The sequence below is a fragment of the Dreissena polymorpha genome, chromosome 5, assembly GCF_020536995.1.
Source record: "Dreissena polymorpha isolate Duluth1 chromosome 5, UMN_Dpol_1.0, whole genome shotgun sequence".
Classification (NCBI taxonomy): Eukaryota; Metazoa; Mollusca; class Bivalvia; order Myida; family Dreissenidae; genus Dreissena; species Dreissena polymorpha.
In genome coordinates this window covers 58,638,210-58,655,176 of record NC_068359.1, presented here as the reverse complement: position 1 = coordinate 58,655,176, position 16,967 = coordinate 58,638,210, and the positions used below count along the sequence as shown (strand labels likewise).

General features: G+C 34.5%; 1 protein-coding gene across 1 annotated transcript; it reads right to left on the bottom strand.

Moving 5' to 3' along the window:
* Window positions 1-555: 555 nt before the first annotated feature.
* On the bottom strand, window positions 556-6,303 carry LOC127831847 (uncharacterized). The gene is made up of 3 exons (XM_052356929.1): window positions 6,206-6,303; window positions 4,271-4,713; window positions 556-949 (listed from the first exon to the last, which is right to left on the bottom strand). The coding sequence occupies exons 1-3, from the start codon at window positions 6,295-6,297 to the stop codon at window positions 837-839; spliced, it is 648 nt and encodes a 215-aa protein (XP_052212889.1). The 5' UTR covers window positions 6,298-6,303; the 3' UTR covers window positions 556-836.
* Window positions 6,304-16,967: the final 10,664 nt, after the last annotated feature.

Genomic DNA, 16,967 nt, shown 5'->3' with positions numbered 1-16,967 from the left:
TCAGTATAAAAATGACAGTGATATTTTCTCAGTTTCTCAAAGCATGTAAGCAACCTATCAGGCTAACAGTTTCGTAATACATTATTTAAAGTAACATTACTACTCAAAATCAACGAAAATTTCGTACAATTGTTCGTAAAATAAACTTAACCAATTAAAAATCAGTGTTCCTTATGGCAATTGCCGAAATCTCAACGCCAGATGTGGTCTGGTAAAATAGATGTTTGTAGATACAAAATGCTCTTTTTTATTATTGTTTTGCATATCTATTCATACGACACATGAACACTAACATGGTGTTCGTGTGTCGTATGAATATATATATATATATATATATATATATATATATATATATATATATATATATATATATATATATATATATATATATATATATATATATATATATATATTTTCGCTGGAAATTAAATGGAATTAATTGTGGCCACAAATAAATAAAAACGAGCATTTTGTATCTACAAAAATCTATGTAATCATACCACATCTAGCGTTGAAATTGTGGCTTTTGCTATAAGGAACACTAATTGTATAGGTGTTAACTTTATTTTACGAAATACTTAACGAAAGTTTCGAAGATTTTGAGCGTTAAAGAGACTTTAAAACAGAACTCAACTCTCACTTACAGCTTTTGATTATAAAACCTGTAAAAGGGTCAGTTAAGAACATCAAGTCTATTTTGACAACTGTTTTTGCAATACTATTATTCAATACAAGAAAATTAATGACTGTCGATTTAATTTGACGTTTAAGTTTTTCTAAATGACCCTTTGCTGACGACGTCCTCTAACGTCGGGAGCGCCCCCTCGCTGTCACCACTAGAAATGACGTAGGCTTCCTGGTGAAAATACATGTTCAGCGTCGAGTTGTAGCTCAGTGGTTCCTTGCCTCATATGATACAGATTTCGACGACATGCTCTGCAGGAACCAGCTAAAATGATCGAAAGCATGATTATTTGTGTCTTGTTCTGTGACAAAGTGGGCAAAATGCATGTGCGTAAAGTGTCGTTCCAGATTAGCCTGTGCAGTCCGCACAGGCTTTACAGGGAGGACACTTTCCGCTTTAATGGCATTTTTCGTTTAAAGGAAGTCCCTTTTTACCGAAAATATAGTTTAAGCGGAAAGTGTCGTCCCTGATTAGCCTGTGCGAACTGCACAGGCTAATCTTGAACGACACTTTACGCATATGAATTATGCCAAGTTTTCTCAGAACAAGACACTTATATCTTCAATATGCAATAAAATAACCCCAGAGGCATGATCAGACGCAAAATTATTAATGACAGCCGCTAGATTTATGCGATAATTGACAGTGTACATTCAATCCTTCACAAAGTATAAACAATAATTGAAGCAGCTTTGAACGGCTCATGCAACGCACTTTATGTTGTTGTTCACAAATACGAATTCTTACTAATTTGCCGATAATTATACGGTTCCTTTATTTAAATAGTTATCCCCTTTACCACTTATGCCCAGACACACACACTAGATTTGTGGATTTATTTACATTCATATTATATATAACAAATTGACTATTTCCACGAGCTATACGATTGGTGCGAAATGTGTAAATCGTTAAGAACTTGATTTTTATCACAATAATTGCATGAACACTAAAAACCAACGAATATTTCAAAAATAAAGTTTTCACATAAAAAATCAATTGTGGGACAATATATTCAACACATGTTCATGTACCATATTAGCGATACCAAGTGTATTAAAGCGAGATTATACGATTTTTATATGTGTTGAATTGTAATATATTGATACAAATATGTTATAATAACACACAATATGCAAGAAAACTGATACATTTAAGACATTTCTTAAAATGCAGCAATACAAATTAGCTCCCCTAGCCGATTGTGACGAAGATAATTCGTACATATTTTCCTACAATAACCGATGCATTCGTCTTTTTAGTAAGTGTTCGTGTGTCGTATGAATCGATATCGCTGCAGGAATTTCAAATGAACCGTTAAACTAAATTTACATTCACATCGTACATGCATGATATACATGCTGGCGAATTCGGCTGTACAGCCTTTTTGATTTCAGATTAATTTTATATTAATTAATAAATATTTGACAAGTTCGTATATACCCGCTTTAAAGGGGCCTTTTCACAGATTTTGCCATGTATTGAAGTTTGTCATTAAATGCTTTATTTTCATAAATGTAAACGTTGGATCTAAAAAGGTCCAGAAAAAACCAAGAATAAAATTAAAGAAAGAAAAAATATAAGCCTCAATTGGGTTCGAACCACTGACCCCTGGATTAAATTTGTATCGCTTAGACAACTTGGCCAACCTTGCTTAAACATTGAGCGATGTATTTTATACTTCATAAAAGCAATGCTCGTAGTATCCCAAAATATAACGACAACAACAGAACTCTCAAAATTATTAAATAGTTTCGTGTTGCAACGCTTTATAATTTTTAGGTATTCAAATCGTCAAAAGATGCATATAATGGATATTTTAGAGCATGGTAATTGTTCAGTATTACGGTCTCCTCACACATTTCATAACTGCAACGAATATTTGCGATTTTGAAACATTTTTGTTATTTTGTCAATTTAACAAAACGTGAAAAGGCCCCTTTAACACCAATAGATTTCCAATCACTAAATATCTACTCGTAACAGGGCCGTACCCAGGATTTTTTTTACTGGGGGGGCCCAACCGGGAAGGGTTTGGGAGGGGTCCCCCTTCCCTATATATATACTTTTTTTTTAATTTGGCACTTTGCAAGGTCAATTTTAATGCTTCTAAAAAACGTATTTTGTGATATGAATTAATGGAATATAACAAGTAAATCAGCACATTTCGGAAGTCTTAAGCTTTAAACATCGGTGTGAATTCACAACAATATTAAAAGCTTTAGATTTCCGAAACTTACAGGTTTAAACTGACGATTATCCACATCAACTCTCGTATTGCTTCCACCATTTTTTTCACAAATCAATAACGTCACAGGTTTTTTAAATCTGATTTTTTGGGAAAGACCTTGCCATTTTTGAGGAAAACAATTGCGCGAAATGCCTAATTTTTGGGGGAAATAATGAAAGTCTTAAATAATCAATTTAACATATTTTACTGTTTTCAAACAAATTCAATGAAAGAGATAATTTAATTATACAATATTTTTCTACACTGGATCAGGTTAACTTATATAATGAGATCGATTTGTTGTTTCAATTTTCATTTTTTTACCAATGAGCCATTAATAGGTTGACATTACTCAATTCTCGGTACTCAATTATTTTAAATACTGAATTCTGCCAAATTCTTATCTGTTGCTAGGCAAATTTATGAATCTGTTTTTCTTTTAAACAAACATGTTAACTATCTCATCGTAGTCTTTTTCAGTGATTTCCTTTCAAAAATTATAAATACTCAGTTTTAATACCTTTGTCAGTGTTTTTGTTCCGGCTCAAATTCAGGGCCCTATTCTCAATGCAAAAAGTATATATTGGGACTTAAAAATTCCCAATAAAAGGTTTAAAAAAACAATTAAACATTTAGAAGGGAAAAATACGTCTAGGGCCTTCTCAAAGAAGGAAAATAACTTGAGACGGCAATTATCAGACCATAGTCTACGACATCCTGTAGCAGTTGCTTCCATTCGCTGCACTTATCAAAATACATGTTACTTCAACCATCGATAGATGAAGCATTCATGATCACAATGGGGGACTGATCGGGGATGTGTGTACAAGGCGATAAGAAAACATTGCCTAGAGGCTTATCTCGATTGGCGAGCGTTAATCCTCTTGTTTATCTGGGACGATAAAACATAGCTGCTCTTTTGTTTTGAGGGAAAGTGTACTGTGGGCCCTTGCACGAGAGAAAAATTTGCAGTGGGCCGATTATTAAACAAAAACCATAGTTCGACAGCCAGCTGGGGGGGGGGGGGCCGGGCCCCTGGGCCCATGGCCTGGGTACGGGCCTGCGTAAGATGAACATGTGAGAATCGTTCTTCTAGAAATGTTCGGTATCAATACGGGTTTGACAGACATCTATCTATACTTAACCCATTTATGACTAGCTTCTAAATATAGAAATAAATATACTAGACATCTCTTATTCTAGAAATAAATTGATCCAATTTAGAATGATGGGAAAGTCCACTTGGCATAGATGAGTTAATATACGTCAAATATTTATTCGGATATCGTGAAAATAACAATACGCATGATCGAGAAATTAATAAAAAATAAACAGCAAAAAACTGTTTTACCTACCATGACCAAGCGGCAGTCTAAGGATATCGAGGCCCTCTTCCAGCGACATGCATATGGAACGTCTATCCCCGTGCAGCCCCTTTTGTATAGGACCCTGGATGACAGTGGCCCCGCCCCCTTTCGCCTCCACGTAGGGATTGCCCCTATCAAAGTCCACAGGCGGTGTTTCAAGGCAGAAGAACTTCGTCTTTGTCACGCAGACGCCTTCTGGTCGGCGGGGGTCGATATCCATGTCGCAATAGATGTTCTCCGAATTGCTATACTGGGGACACTTCGACGCAGGTTCGTAGCCGTACACGGCTGTGGTCGAGTTGCGCCAGATCCCATCGCGGTTTTGCAAGTACTGAAACCCGTGTAGCTGCTCACAGGGGGCGTTGTCGGGGAAGTTGTCGACGTCGTAGTCTCTTGGTTCGCGGTAGTCTTTCTCGACATTCACGCGACATCTGGAAACCGGAATTCGATGATGTTTCGTATATTTGTATGCTGATGGACATTGCATACATTCGAAAACATTCGAAATCGAAGGTATTTCTCAATTTATACCCGACCAAAAAATGTACCGAGGCTTGGTGAAGATTGTGTTATTACATATAAAAACATTGTATTAAAACCCCAATGTTTCGATACTATACATACGTGACAGTAGTTTGTATAATTTAAAGAAAATTTTATTTCAGAATCAGTAGGCCATGGGCCCATGTGAACATACAGATATGTACATAAACAGTAATAGCAAGTCACGTGACACAATGAAAATTAAAAAAAAGTTGTGTAGAAATAAAGCAAGTACCACCAATACAGTTAAAGTAATGCGTATGCTAAATAATTAAATATAACAAAGATGCCGATTAATAATACGAAAAGAAGAAAAAAGGGAGTTATCGGACAAAACGCAAATATGCGGAGAATGTGTATATTATTATATATTTTTGTCTTGTAGGTTCTATATCTCTGTTAGTTTAATTTATGTCAAAACAAAATATATACAACGGTTATATACAAATAACACATAATTTATTGCATAATGTAAATGTATGGATGTATTAATAGAAAAAATGCATACAGATGATTTCTGTAGCAAATTGCAGTATTATTCAATGCAGCAATTGTTGTACATATTATGTTTGAGTTGACGCCTACATCTTCACGATACATATAATACGAACATAACATTTAACATAAAAAAGGAGAACTTTTAACAATCAGCGTTCTTTCACTTTTATTACTAAAACAAATAACAGTGCACCGCTCTGAGAAAACGGGGCTTAATGCATATGCGTTAAGTGTCGTCCTAGATTAGCCTGTGAAATCTGCACAAGCTAATCAATTGCGACACTTTTCGCCTTATTTTAATTTTCGATAAGAAGAGAATTCCTTTAAATGAAAAATGTCTTAAAAGCGAAAAGAGTCGTCCCTTATTAACAGGCAGAGTGTACGAACGTCGATTATAAGATTGTGATGAAATAACACATAATAGCAAAAAATATATTATTGTGCGTAACTTTACTTCGCGCCTTTTTGGAAATGATAACAAACAAGATGTGTTTGTGAAACATTATGTCCCCCACCCCATATATTTGACCTTGGATATTGAAGGATGACCTTGAACTTTCACCACTCAAGATGTGCAGATCCATGAGATACACATGCATGCCAAATATCAAGTTGCCATCTTCAATATTGGAAAAGTTCTGGCCAATATTAAAGCTTGACTCAAACAAACCAGCAAACCAACACACAGACAGGGCAAACACAATATGTCCCCCAGTATAGACTGGGGGACATAAAAATATGAATTTCTTCCAAACCAAATGGCGATAACTCCCAATAGTTTGTGCCGAACAAATTGACGATAACTGTACCATATTATTACCGATCATAGCGAGATATATACGTGTCTATTTTTTGTTTATTTGTCACTCTTGCCATACTCACGCCGCAATGAACACGCGAAGCCAGGACAGGACGCTGGCCTCACGGTGTTTCCGGCGAACTGGGACCCCATGGGGACGGTCGGAACGGGTCATGACGTCCGTCTGAAACTCCAAGTGAAAAATGTTTACAAGCTTTGACATTTATAATACAAAATCTCTTCTGACCACTAATAATGCGATTCATGATGCATGCGTGCGACTGCGAGGAACATACATGAGCTTGTGCTCAAAAGGGGTAGCGCCTGAAAGACTGAGTCCACCAACTCTCTTAACGATATTCAACTCATCCGTTATCCCAAATGCCCTATATGGCTGTGAGCTATGGAACAACAACTCGCAAAGTGATCTTGTTCAACTTTCTATTGCACATAACTTTTGCCTGAAACACATGCAAGGGTATGACAGAAGCATCTCAACAGATTATTGCCTGTCAACCCTTAATACCGTCCCGATAGTGAATGGACTGGAAATCAGAAAACTAACATTTTTCGTCGAAATATGCAGATTGAATCCTAAATACATAGCGAAAGATATCTTCAATAATAGACGTATACGTCACATTGAACTAGAAGGCCAATGCATCGGATATATCCCTGATGCATACAGGATACTACAAAAGTACGACTTAATGAACGTCTTACGATCATACGTCCAGGATGGAAATTTCCCCACAAAGCGACAATGGAAAAAAATAGTTGAGCGAAAAGTCGTAATGAACATTACGAACGAAATACCGATCGCATCAAAGGCAACGATCAATGGGGAGTAACTGTGCATGTAATAGACTCCAATATTTACTCCCCTCTATGGAGAGTAGCAAAAGACAATCCAAGAATAATTAACGTGTGTAAAACTATATTGAATAGCATGGGTATGTTTGTGTCGAGACAGTATGTACGAGAATGCAGACATTGTTGCCTTAAAACCGTTAATCTCGTAATTCATAAGTTGTGTTATTGCCACCTGTTAGATGATAAGCGAAAACATTTATGGACAACTCTAATTGAATGCATCGGTATAACGGAATTCTCGCGCTTCATCCACTTAAGTGGCTTAGAACAAAGTGCATCGTTGCTGAAAATGATATCTGAAACTGTTGACTCATATTTTGTGCATTTTAAATTGTGCAAGGCTGCTGTTAGCATCCTGAACTAGTGTTAGACGCTCTGAGCCAGGTTTTGTATGGGTTTTTTTTTACACATATGTTGACATGTCTATCCAATCCTTATTAGTGTATCTTAACACTATATAGCAGCCTTCCGTGGAGGGCAAAACCTATGACACATGTTAAGTATATTCGTCTATTATGTCTTTATTTTCGCTTTCGCTTTAAGACATATCCTCGACGAATAAGATACACTGAACAAAATATGATTTTAACTATTATTTCAATGTGATTATTCTCATTAGGAATTAACAATTATTTATCATCTACATAATAAGTTATACTTATCTTTGTAAATAATCTAATTGAATGTATTGAGTTGTTTCATTTATGATCTCATGTGTGTGTATATACTTTAATGTTCTTCCTTGCTTGTATTATATGTTTTGCTCTTCGTGAATGGAGGAAAATAAAAGTCTATCTATCTATCTAATGTAATAAAATAATTGCCAAAAAAGTCAAAGACGCCGTAAAGTCAAGATTACGATTATTCTCTATTTTAGAGAAGGCGAACACCTGTCTGAAAAACGAGCAAAAAATAGTGATGGTGATGATGATGATGATAATGATGATGATGATGATGATGATGATGATGATGATGATGATGATGATGATGATGATGATGATGATGATGATGATGATGATGATGATGATGATGATGATGATGATGATGATGATGATGATGAAGATGATGATGATGATGATGATTATGATGATGATGATGATGAGGAGGAGGAGGAGGATGAATAACCAGCATTAACGATGGAACTTGCTAAACTATTAAAAGGTTTCACATTAAACGGAGGATAAATAAACTTAATAATTAGTATTAATGCATTTATAACAATCATAAACTGTATAATAACAACCAATTATAATAATAGAAATCAATCGAATGTGCAAGTTTGGGCGTTTTGTTAATTGTTTTTTTTTCCGAATCAATATGACATATTTATTAACGTCCATGCAACTATTAAAGATACGATTTTGTTCGCCTTAAATCCTTGAAGTCCTTGCACACGCAAATTTAATATTATGTTATAACATCTGTACCAGTTGGGTATATGTTTAGAATTCCTTTATTCGCAGCTTGTATTTGGCTAAATGCACTTATGTTAACGTTGAAATAAGTATTTGTAGATATATGACTAACTATCTGTCTGTCTGTTTTACTGTCTGTGTTGACATGGTCATTTTACAAGTCGACATTAAAAAACAAGATTCTGTAATCACATTTTTGTGCGCAATATACAGCATGCACGTGATTATTAAATTAAGCAAAATGAAAACGTAATAACAATATTTATATACGTGTGGATAATTCGCTGGAAAATAATAATGTGATGAAAACAAATAATCAGCGTGTAGGTAAGTTATTCACAAAACCGTTGAAATATCGGTAAATAGATTTACGTGAGCAAAAAAATACCTACAAAGATTTTTTAAGCAATCGTAATGGATGATGAAATGCGGATGGATTTTTTTGCAAAATAATAATTGTTCGTTAAATTTCAAGCATTTCGATCGAATAGTTATTAAATAGTTAATACCTGTATTGTGTATTAAGGTATTAGTAAATATACCATAGCATACGTTAAAATTTATGTTTTTTCAATAGACAGTTTCAGTAAACATGCTAACACGTAGTTTATACCAAGATATATAAATGTTACTAAAATTATCTGAATAAAGTTTGAATTTCCGTTTTCGTTTCGCATACTAAGTATATATTGTGTGAGCTATTTTCGAAATTGTTATAGAGAAAGTAACAGGCGAGTGAAGTAAACGTATAGGTGTACACGGTGAAAAATTTATATACATTAAATTTGCATAGCCCTGAAATTATTTTAGAGTTAATATGTGAATTATACATTTGTACAATTGACCCCGTTTTAATTGTTTTCAAATATCGATGCGTTGTACGTACGGGTGAACAACTTTTGTTGAATTCGTTTATGGTCAATAAGCACGTTTTTCACAAAATTATCACCTATAACACTAAACACGATCTGCTTTAATACATGTATGTAATCCGTCAAACACGGGCGTTTATGTTTTATTTTTAATATAGTTATATCGGAGAAATTGAACATTACCTTTTAGACTAATCCTAGCTCTAAAGCAAATGTGTACCCAATAATAATATATCTCAATTTAGGCCACAACAAATTAAAGATTTGTTCTACGGATTTTTGCTTCCCAAAAATGGAGCGAGCAAGCGAATAAAAAATAAATTTATTTTCATTCTTTTTTTGTGCAAAATCACAGGCGAGCGAAAAGCGAAAAATAAAAAATACATATATTGTCTATTTAAATTGATATATTTTGCCAAATAAATGCATGATATCTGCAAAATACCAGTTCAAGATCATTTAGTAGTAATAATTGAGTTTAAGCCCATATCAAATGTTTGTTAAACTGAATAAAAAATCTTTAATAGCTGTTTTGCTCTTTAACACCAGGTGATTACTTAAATTACATAATGGTAAACTGTAGTTTTCATTATCAAATTTATATAAGAAGCTCAGTTTTCTGTCAATGATGGTTTAATACAATAAATATCAAGCACAATGAGTGATTTTTCTTCGCGTACAGTAATACTTTACTCTTAAGTGCGATAAATAAAACCATGGGAAAATTCAATCATCATTATTATTATTATAAAAAACAGTATACCAATTATTAATACGGTAAGTACATGTTTAACTGCTTTCTAAAATTTATATTATAAAGTCTTAGGGCATTAAATTGCTGTATGATAAAATCAATAAAGAGCTTATTTTAAAAGTGAAACTTACTTTTTGAAAATTTTGGCAAGACTTTTTCGAAAAAAAAAACTTCTTGTTTTTGGGAAACAGCTTTTTTTTTAACATTTTGCAATTTTGACACAGCCTGTAAGAGGCTGTAATTTGGGCATAAAAAACAGTGATATAAAATGTCTCGAATATGTGTTAGTTCTAAATAGCATAGGTCATGGTATTATACAATTAAAATTAGAAGTGAGAAGTTAAGCTTTGTAAATAAATCATAACTTCCTAATCAAAGAAAAATAAAAAGTGGGTAGTAAAAGTTTTGTATTTTAATTAAAAAAATTAATCAAATCCCAGTAAAGTTTATGTCCAGAAAGTTTCTTCACTTTCTTACTTATGTTAGATTCATGTTTTTGGGGCATAATGTACACCTTAGACTTAGCCATCGACAGTTTGAACTAGTATCTAGGTGGCTCGTACAATTTATATTAAACTCAACATTTTTTTGTCCAATTCAATGGCGACACTCATTTGAATGTTAATTTATTTTTTATATTTTTCAGCTAAATGAAAGTTAATTTGTTACAGTAAACAATTGTTTTGATTGGCCTCATGCAAAAAAAACAAACATTTGAAACCGGAAGTTGATCAATTTTAACCTGGAACGTTTACCACGAACTTAGGATACACATGGACCGAGACGCTGAGCAATGGGTATGCAATGAAAAGGTAGATTATGAAATATTTTGCTGCATGTTTTTTTGCTTTATCTACCGTAGTAGCATTAACCGATAACCAATGTTATATTTAAGTGTTGAACCGCCAAGATCTCTTGAAAGTTTACGTCGCGCGAGGCCGACTTTCGTTATTTCCACGATGTAGGATACTCGAGGATACTTAATCAATACCAACAGGTTTATTGCAGTTTTTTGCCAATCATACGCATGCCGGCGACATTTCATATCCTGATGTAGATGTTGAAATATAAAATTACTAAAACCATCTGTGAGGCAATGACTTGTTGCCACGGGGGAAAATTAACAATATCATTTGTGCCTTTGACCGCAATGACAAGACAAACGAAAGCTGCCATGTTTTGTTACCATAAACCAATCTAACAATGCAAAGCGTTATAACAGTCTTTGTCGTAAAATACGTAAGCTAAATTAAACTAAATCATTTAATAAATAGGTGCGCAGCAAATTTGTTGCTGCGGGCGCAAAATGAAAATAAAATATTTGTATTTCGTTTTAAGATTTTTAGGTGCGGCAAATCCGTCGAACATTTAATCAATATGTTGTGGCCAAAACGATATTTAAAAAATCAAGTTCCTGTTTGACACGTTCATGATTGTCTTTTATCATTAGCCCAAGCAGTGAGATTAGTAGATAAAAGCGTTGAAATGTCTTTTACCTGCGCACGTTGCTCACATGCCAAAATCTCATTCGGTTTTTGAGACACATTGCTGGAACACGGCTGCTGCGACGTCACAACAGCGAGAATCACACTCCAGATACACAAAGCCACGACTCCTCTGTAACACATTGCTGCAAGTTTTCTTCTCCGAGCTGAACCATCGAAGATCCAAACGAAGAGTGTGATGGAGCCGCCGATGTCTCGCCTTTATATGATTCTCTTCACGAAGACATGTGACCCGGAACACATGTTCCTCGGACAAATGAGCTTATTTAGAACGCCATATCCAATGCAAAATGCTGCGTCGTCGAAATTATTTTTTTTCATAGACGGTGCTTAACAAGTTTTATATGGGCTGTATATAGAATAAATGACACGTGTGCAGCGCCACATCACATGCAAAAGGCGGCGTCGTAAAAAAGATTACATAGACGAAGCTAAACACGTTTTTCATGGGTTAAATATAAAATGACACGACTAGACTGACAAGATTATCATGATTTAAACGTGAACGCAGTTTTTAAAATCATTACAATTATGTATTAAGTTGTCAAGGTTACAGCAGCTTGACGAAAAAGAACGTGTCTGTGCAACCAGGCTTGACGGCGAGTAAACCCATTTGATATCCAACCCAGCTATAGAATGTCAACCCGTTGTTGCGCATTCATTTTTAGGTAGTTTAATGCAAGATTGCAGTCTTTATGATTGAAGGTATTAAATTGCATTGAATGAGGTTATAATGAAATGAAAAACGTTCGCGTTTTGTCCAAGTTATCATTTGTTCTAAAAAAAATCTAATTGATAGTGGCATGGTGCAATTTTGTAAAAGGCATCTAACGTACCGTTTTAACCCATTTATGCCTAGTTGACTCTCCCATCCTTCTAAATTGGATCAATTTATTTCCAAAATTAGGGATGTCTAGTATATTTATAGTATATTTATATATTTAAAATATTTCTTACAGAAATTCATTTAAGCAAACAGCGCAGACCCTGCTGAGACGCCGCATCATGCGGCATCTCATTGGGGCTACGCTGTTTGCAAAAGGCCTTTTTTCTAGACGCTAGGCATAAATGGGTTAAATATGCCAGGAAATTACAAGCCCGGGAAAGGACGCTCAAGTTGGCACGATAAACAAACGCTTACGCGATGCATTTATACGGATAAGGATGCAGATATATAGAACAATCCTTAAATATTCACAAATGGTTCGTAAAACCGTCCAGGCTCATTATATTTAGAGCGAACAAATTATAGTCGCAAATTTATCTGAACACAGCTTAAAGTGGCCTTTTCATAGATTTTGGCATGTATTGAAGTTAAATGCTTTATATTGATACATGTAAACATTGGATCTAAAAAGCTCCAGTAAATAAACAGGAATAAAATTAAGAAAAAAAAAGAAACTCCAAACGGGGCTCGAACCACTGACCCCTCGAGCGCTGGAGTAAAAGTCTACCTCTTAGACAACTCGGCTATCCGTGCTCATACATGTATGATGTATTTTATACTTTATGTAAGCAATCCTCGTAGTATCACAAAATATAACGACAACAACAGAGCTCTCCAAATTATTCAATCGTTTCGCGTTGCAACGCTTTATAATTTTCAGGATTTTACACTGCAAAAGATGCATATAATGGATATTTTAGAGCAACGTAAATGTTCAGTATTGCAATTTACTCACAAATATCATAACTAAAACGAAAATTTGCGAACCTGAAACATTTTTTAAAATTTTGTCAATTAACCAAAAGCGTGAAAAGGCCCCTTTAAACATGTAAGAAAGATAGTCGACAGGGAAGAAACATTTAACGAATACCTTTGCCACAACATTAATACAATAAAACAGCAATAATCGATATTCGCCAATACACAACCCAGCGAAGGTTTAAATACAAAAAACGAAGAACAAAAAGCGAATTGAAAAATATTACATGTACATTAAATATATTCACATTGTTTGAAAAAAGAATTTCGACATCAAATGGTTTAGAGACATATTTAGCATTGCCAAAGTCATTAAAAAGGACTTGCAGTCAAACACATATGGGCACATTTTTAAACAAAACATCTTTTTATTTTTTATTTTTGTGAAATCACGACGGCAATACAAAAATCTATAAGTTAGCAATAATTGGAATAAGTTCATGTTTCGGTAAATTAAAACCGTTTTCGTTAATTTAAAATATAGTTATCAAAGTTATAACATTCGTTTGCATTCAATACCCTTCATAAGAACAACGAAACTTTAGAAAACAAGAGTTCCGCAGTTGAAGACATATGCCCCAAAACAGGGCTTTGAACTAGTGACCCCAAGTTAAATAGGGGTCATTTACTGTCCAAGGCCAATGCACATGGGAAGTATCAAGCCAATCGGTCAATTCGTTGACGAGTTATGGATCGGAAACGAACTGGTCTACCGACCGACAGACTGGACTACCGACAGACAGACCGGTCGACATCCAGCAAAACAATATACCCCTTCTTCTTCGAAGAGGGTCATAATAACGAAACTCGAGAGACATTATCAGGAATAAAAGTCTTATAATACTAGTAATATGCGTGTGTTTTTTATTAAAAGAAATTGACCAATTGTCTACACAATAAAATTTTCAAAACATACCATTCAACATTTACATAAACACTGAATAAAGCCTGGGTCTTCAACCTTGAACAGTGGTCAAAGATATCATATTTTGATTTTGAGTGAAATTATGTATTATTACTATTATTTCAACAAAGGCATTCTGACAGTGTCTTTTAAATGCACTGAATCAAAAATTGTTAGATAAGACCAGGCAAATAATATTAATTTTCCCTCTTGCATTATGTTACAATTAGTTCACACAGCGCGGTTCATTATATTCATTAATTTACACTGAATGATATCAAAACGTTCTGACAGATGTCACTACGACACGGGATCTTCTATACAGGGCATTGAACCTTTATGTAAGTTGTTTACTTATTTTTTTCGATTAAAAATTCTATTATGTGATGTTTACATACAGATATCGACAAAGATTGCAAAATATAACTCAAGGACAAATATTTCACACACAGCGTAAGTCTTTTCATATTTACTTTGACACTGAAGCCTGTATGCATTTCATTGCACAGTTCATGCACGGTTGTTTACTTACCAAGGTCGTTTCATATTTGAACCGTGCTCTGTGAAAACGGGGTTTAATGCATGTGCGTAAAGTGTCGTCCCAGATTAGCATATGCAGTAAGCGCCGGCTAATAACTAAAGACACTCTCCACCTAAAGTTGATTTTTGCTAAGATAAGACTTTATTTTAACGAAATATCATAAAAACGGAAAGTGTCGTCCGCGACTAGCCTTTGCGGACTGCGCAAGCACATTTGGGGCGCCCCTTTATGCACATGTATTAAACCCCCTATTCACGGCTTAGTTATATTTTGAATGTTCACTTACAGATGTTACCACGTTCTGAAAAGCTGCCAGGGAAATAGGGAAATCATTATGAAATATAAATGAATGTGCATGCATAATACTGATTAATGTTGTGTAACAAATACGCACGTGCTTGTATCAGGATTGTTCTGATTGTTAAACTGAAAAGTCAAGAACACATTACGATAGTTTCGTAATGTGCATATGATGGATGCACAATGTCTAGTTTTAACCGAGAGCCTACACATATATTATAGACCATCGCATTAGCCAAGAGGTTAACGGGTTTATATTGTACGATTTAATGTAACAGAAACACAAGTAGCTTAACAATTAAAGAGACTTGTTCACAGATGAAATGTCCATTAACACATTTGGAATACTCTCAAAATAGCCTGTTCGGATTGCACTTGCTAATCTCAAACAAACATTAAGCCCCGTTTTCACAGAGCGAGGCTTATATATACTGTGTAATTTTGCTTTAAATCACTCGCAATCACATGTGTATGGTAGCATAGAACGCCCTATGAAAGCCATATACGATTCGCGGAAAAATGGTGAGAAAGTAGGGATGGGACCAAATATCCGAATATTCGAATATTCGAAAATCGGCCGGATATTCAAATCCAAAATTCATATTCGAATATTCTATTTTTATGCAAAGACACTTCCAAATATGTACATGTACAATGTCGCAGTTGTGGTTTCCATTTAAGTCATTGCTTTGATAACAGCTGCCATCAATGAACGAGATGATAATTGGCAAACGGGAGGGTAAAAGGAGAGGGACCAATCGTCAATTTACGCTCGATTCAGAATTATGCCATATGTACAAATTATTTTCTGAAAATCAGTCAAATATGAAAGTCAATTTATGTGAAACATAAACGTTTATTGATAAAAAAATTTAAAATCTGTGTTTTTACTTTTTTTTAACCTCAGCGGTCAATTGTATAAACAGTGGTTACCAACAACGCAATCCTGAAAATGACGTCGTTTTCGCGCAATTTGTCAGACGAACATTGTCCAATATAGCCTTTCACTCTGTCACAAAAGAAATAAGCGAACAACGGGCTTAAACCTTTAGTGACCGAGAGGTGGACGTTTTTAAGAACTTATTGGGAGAAAATCTTCATAAAATCAAAGCAAATAAAAGCGGTCAATCGTTACCTTATAAGTAATGGACACCATGCTCGTGGTAGTCAGAAACGTGGTACAAGACATTATATAAAGCCCCATTAACACTCAAAATCAACGAATATTTCGTAAACTATTTCGTAGCATAAAGTTAACCAATAAAAAATCAGTGTTCCTTAAAGCAATAGCCAAAATTTGAACGCTAGATGTGGTCTGGTAACATAGATTTAACAAGATACACTGTTCCCAGACCACATCTATCGTTGAAATTTTGGCTATTATAAGTAACACTGATTTTTTGAGGGTACACTTGATTTTACGAAATAATTTACGAAATATTCGTTGATTTTGAGTGTTAATGGGGCTTTAAAAGGATCTGTCTGGTTATGATGTTTACGCATTAAAACGCAAAACTCATTAATTTATTGTGATGATATAACTATTTTGGTAAATTTACATTAGCGACACGGATTCAGTTCACATGGACCGAAGTAAGGTGCAACGTAGCAATAAGACGACAAGAACACATAATGTTTAATATATGTTGTCACAAGATTTATCATCAAATCCCGGGCAAATACAGTTTCATGTAATTGCAGTGCACGTTTTGCAGCAATAAAACGAAATTTAAACATGCCTTTTACATAATTTCACGAAATTTATTATCTATCCCGCCTATTTGAAGTTTTAAGCAATAAAAGTGTGCGTGTTGCAACACTGCGTTTTGCAAGATAGATTCTATATTTGAGATATGAAATGAGTAAAATACACATAAAATAATTCTTTGGAACGAAAGCACTAAACATCAGATTAACTTCAGTTTGCATTTTAGAAGCTTATATGTATTTAAATAATGTTCATGCCATTGGGCATT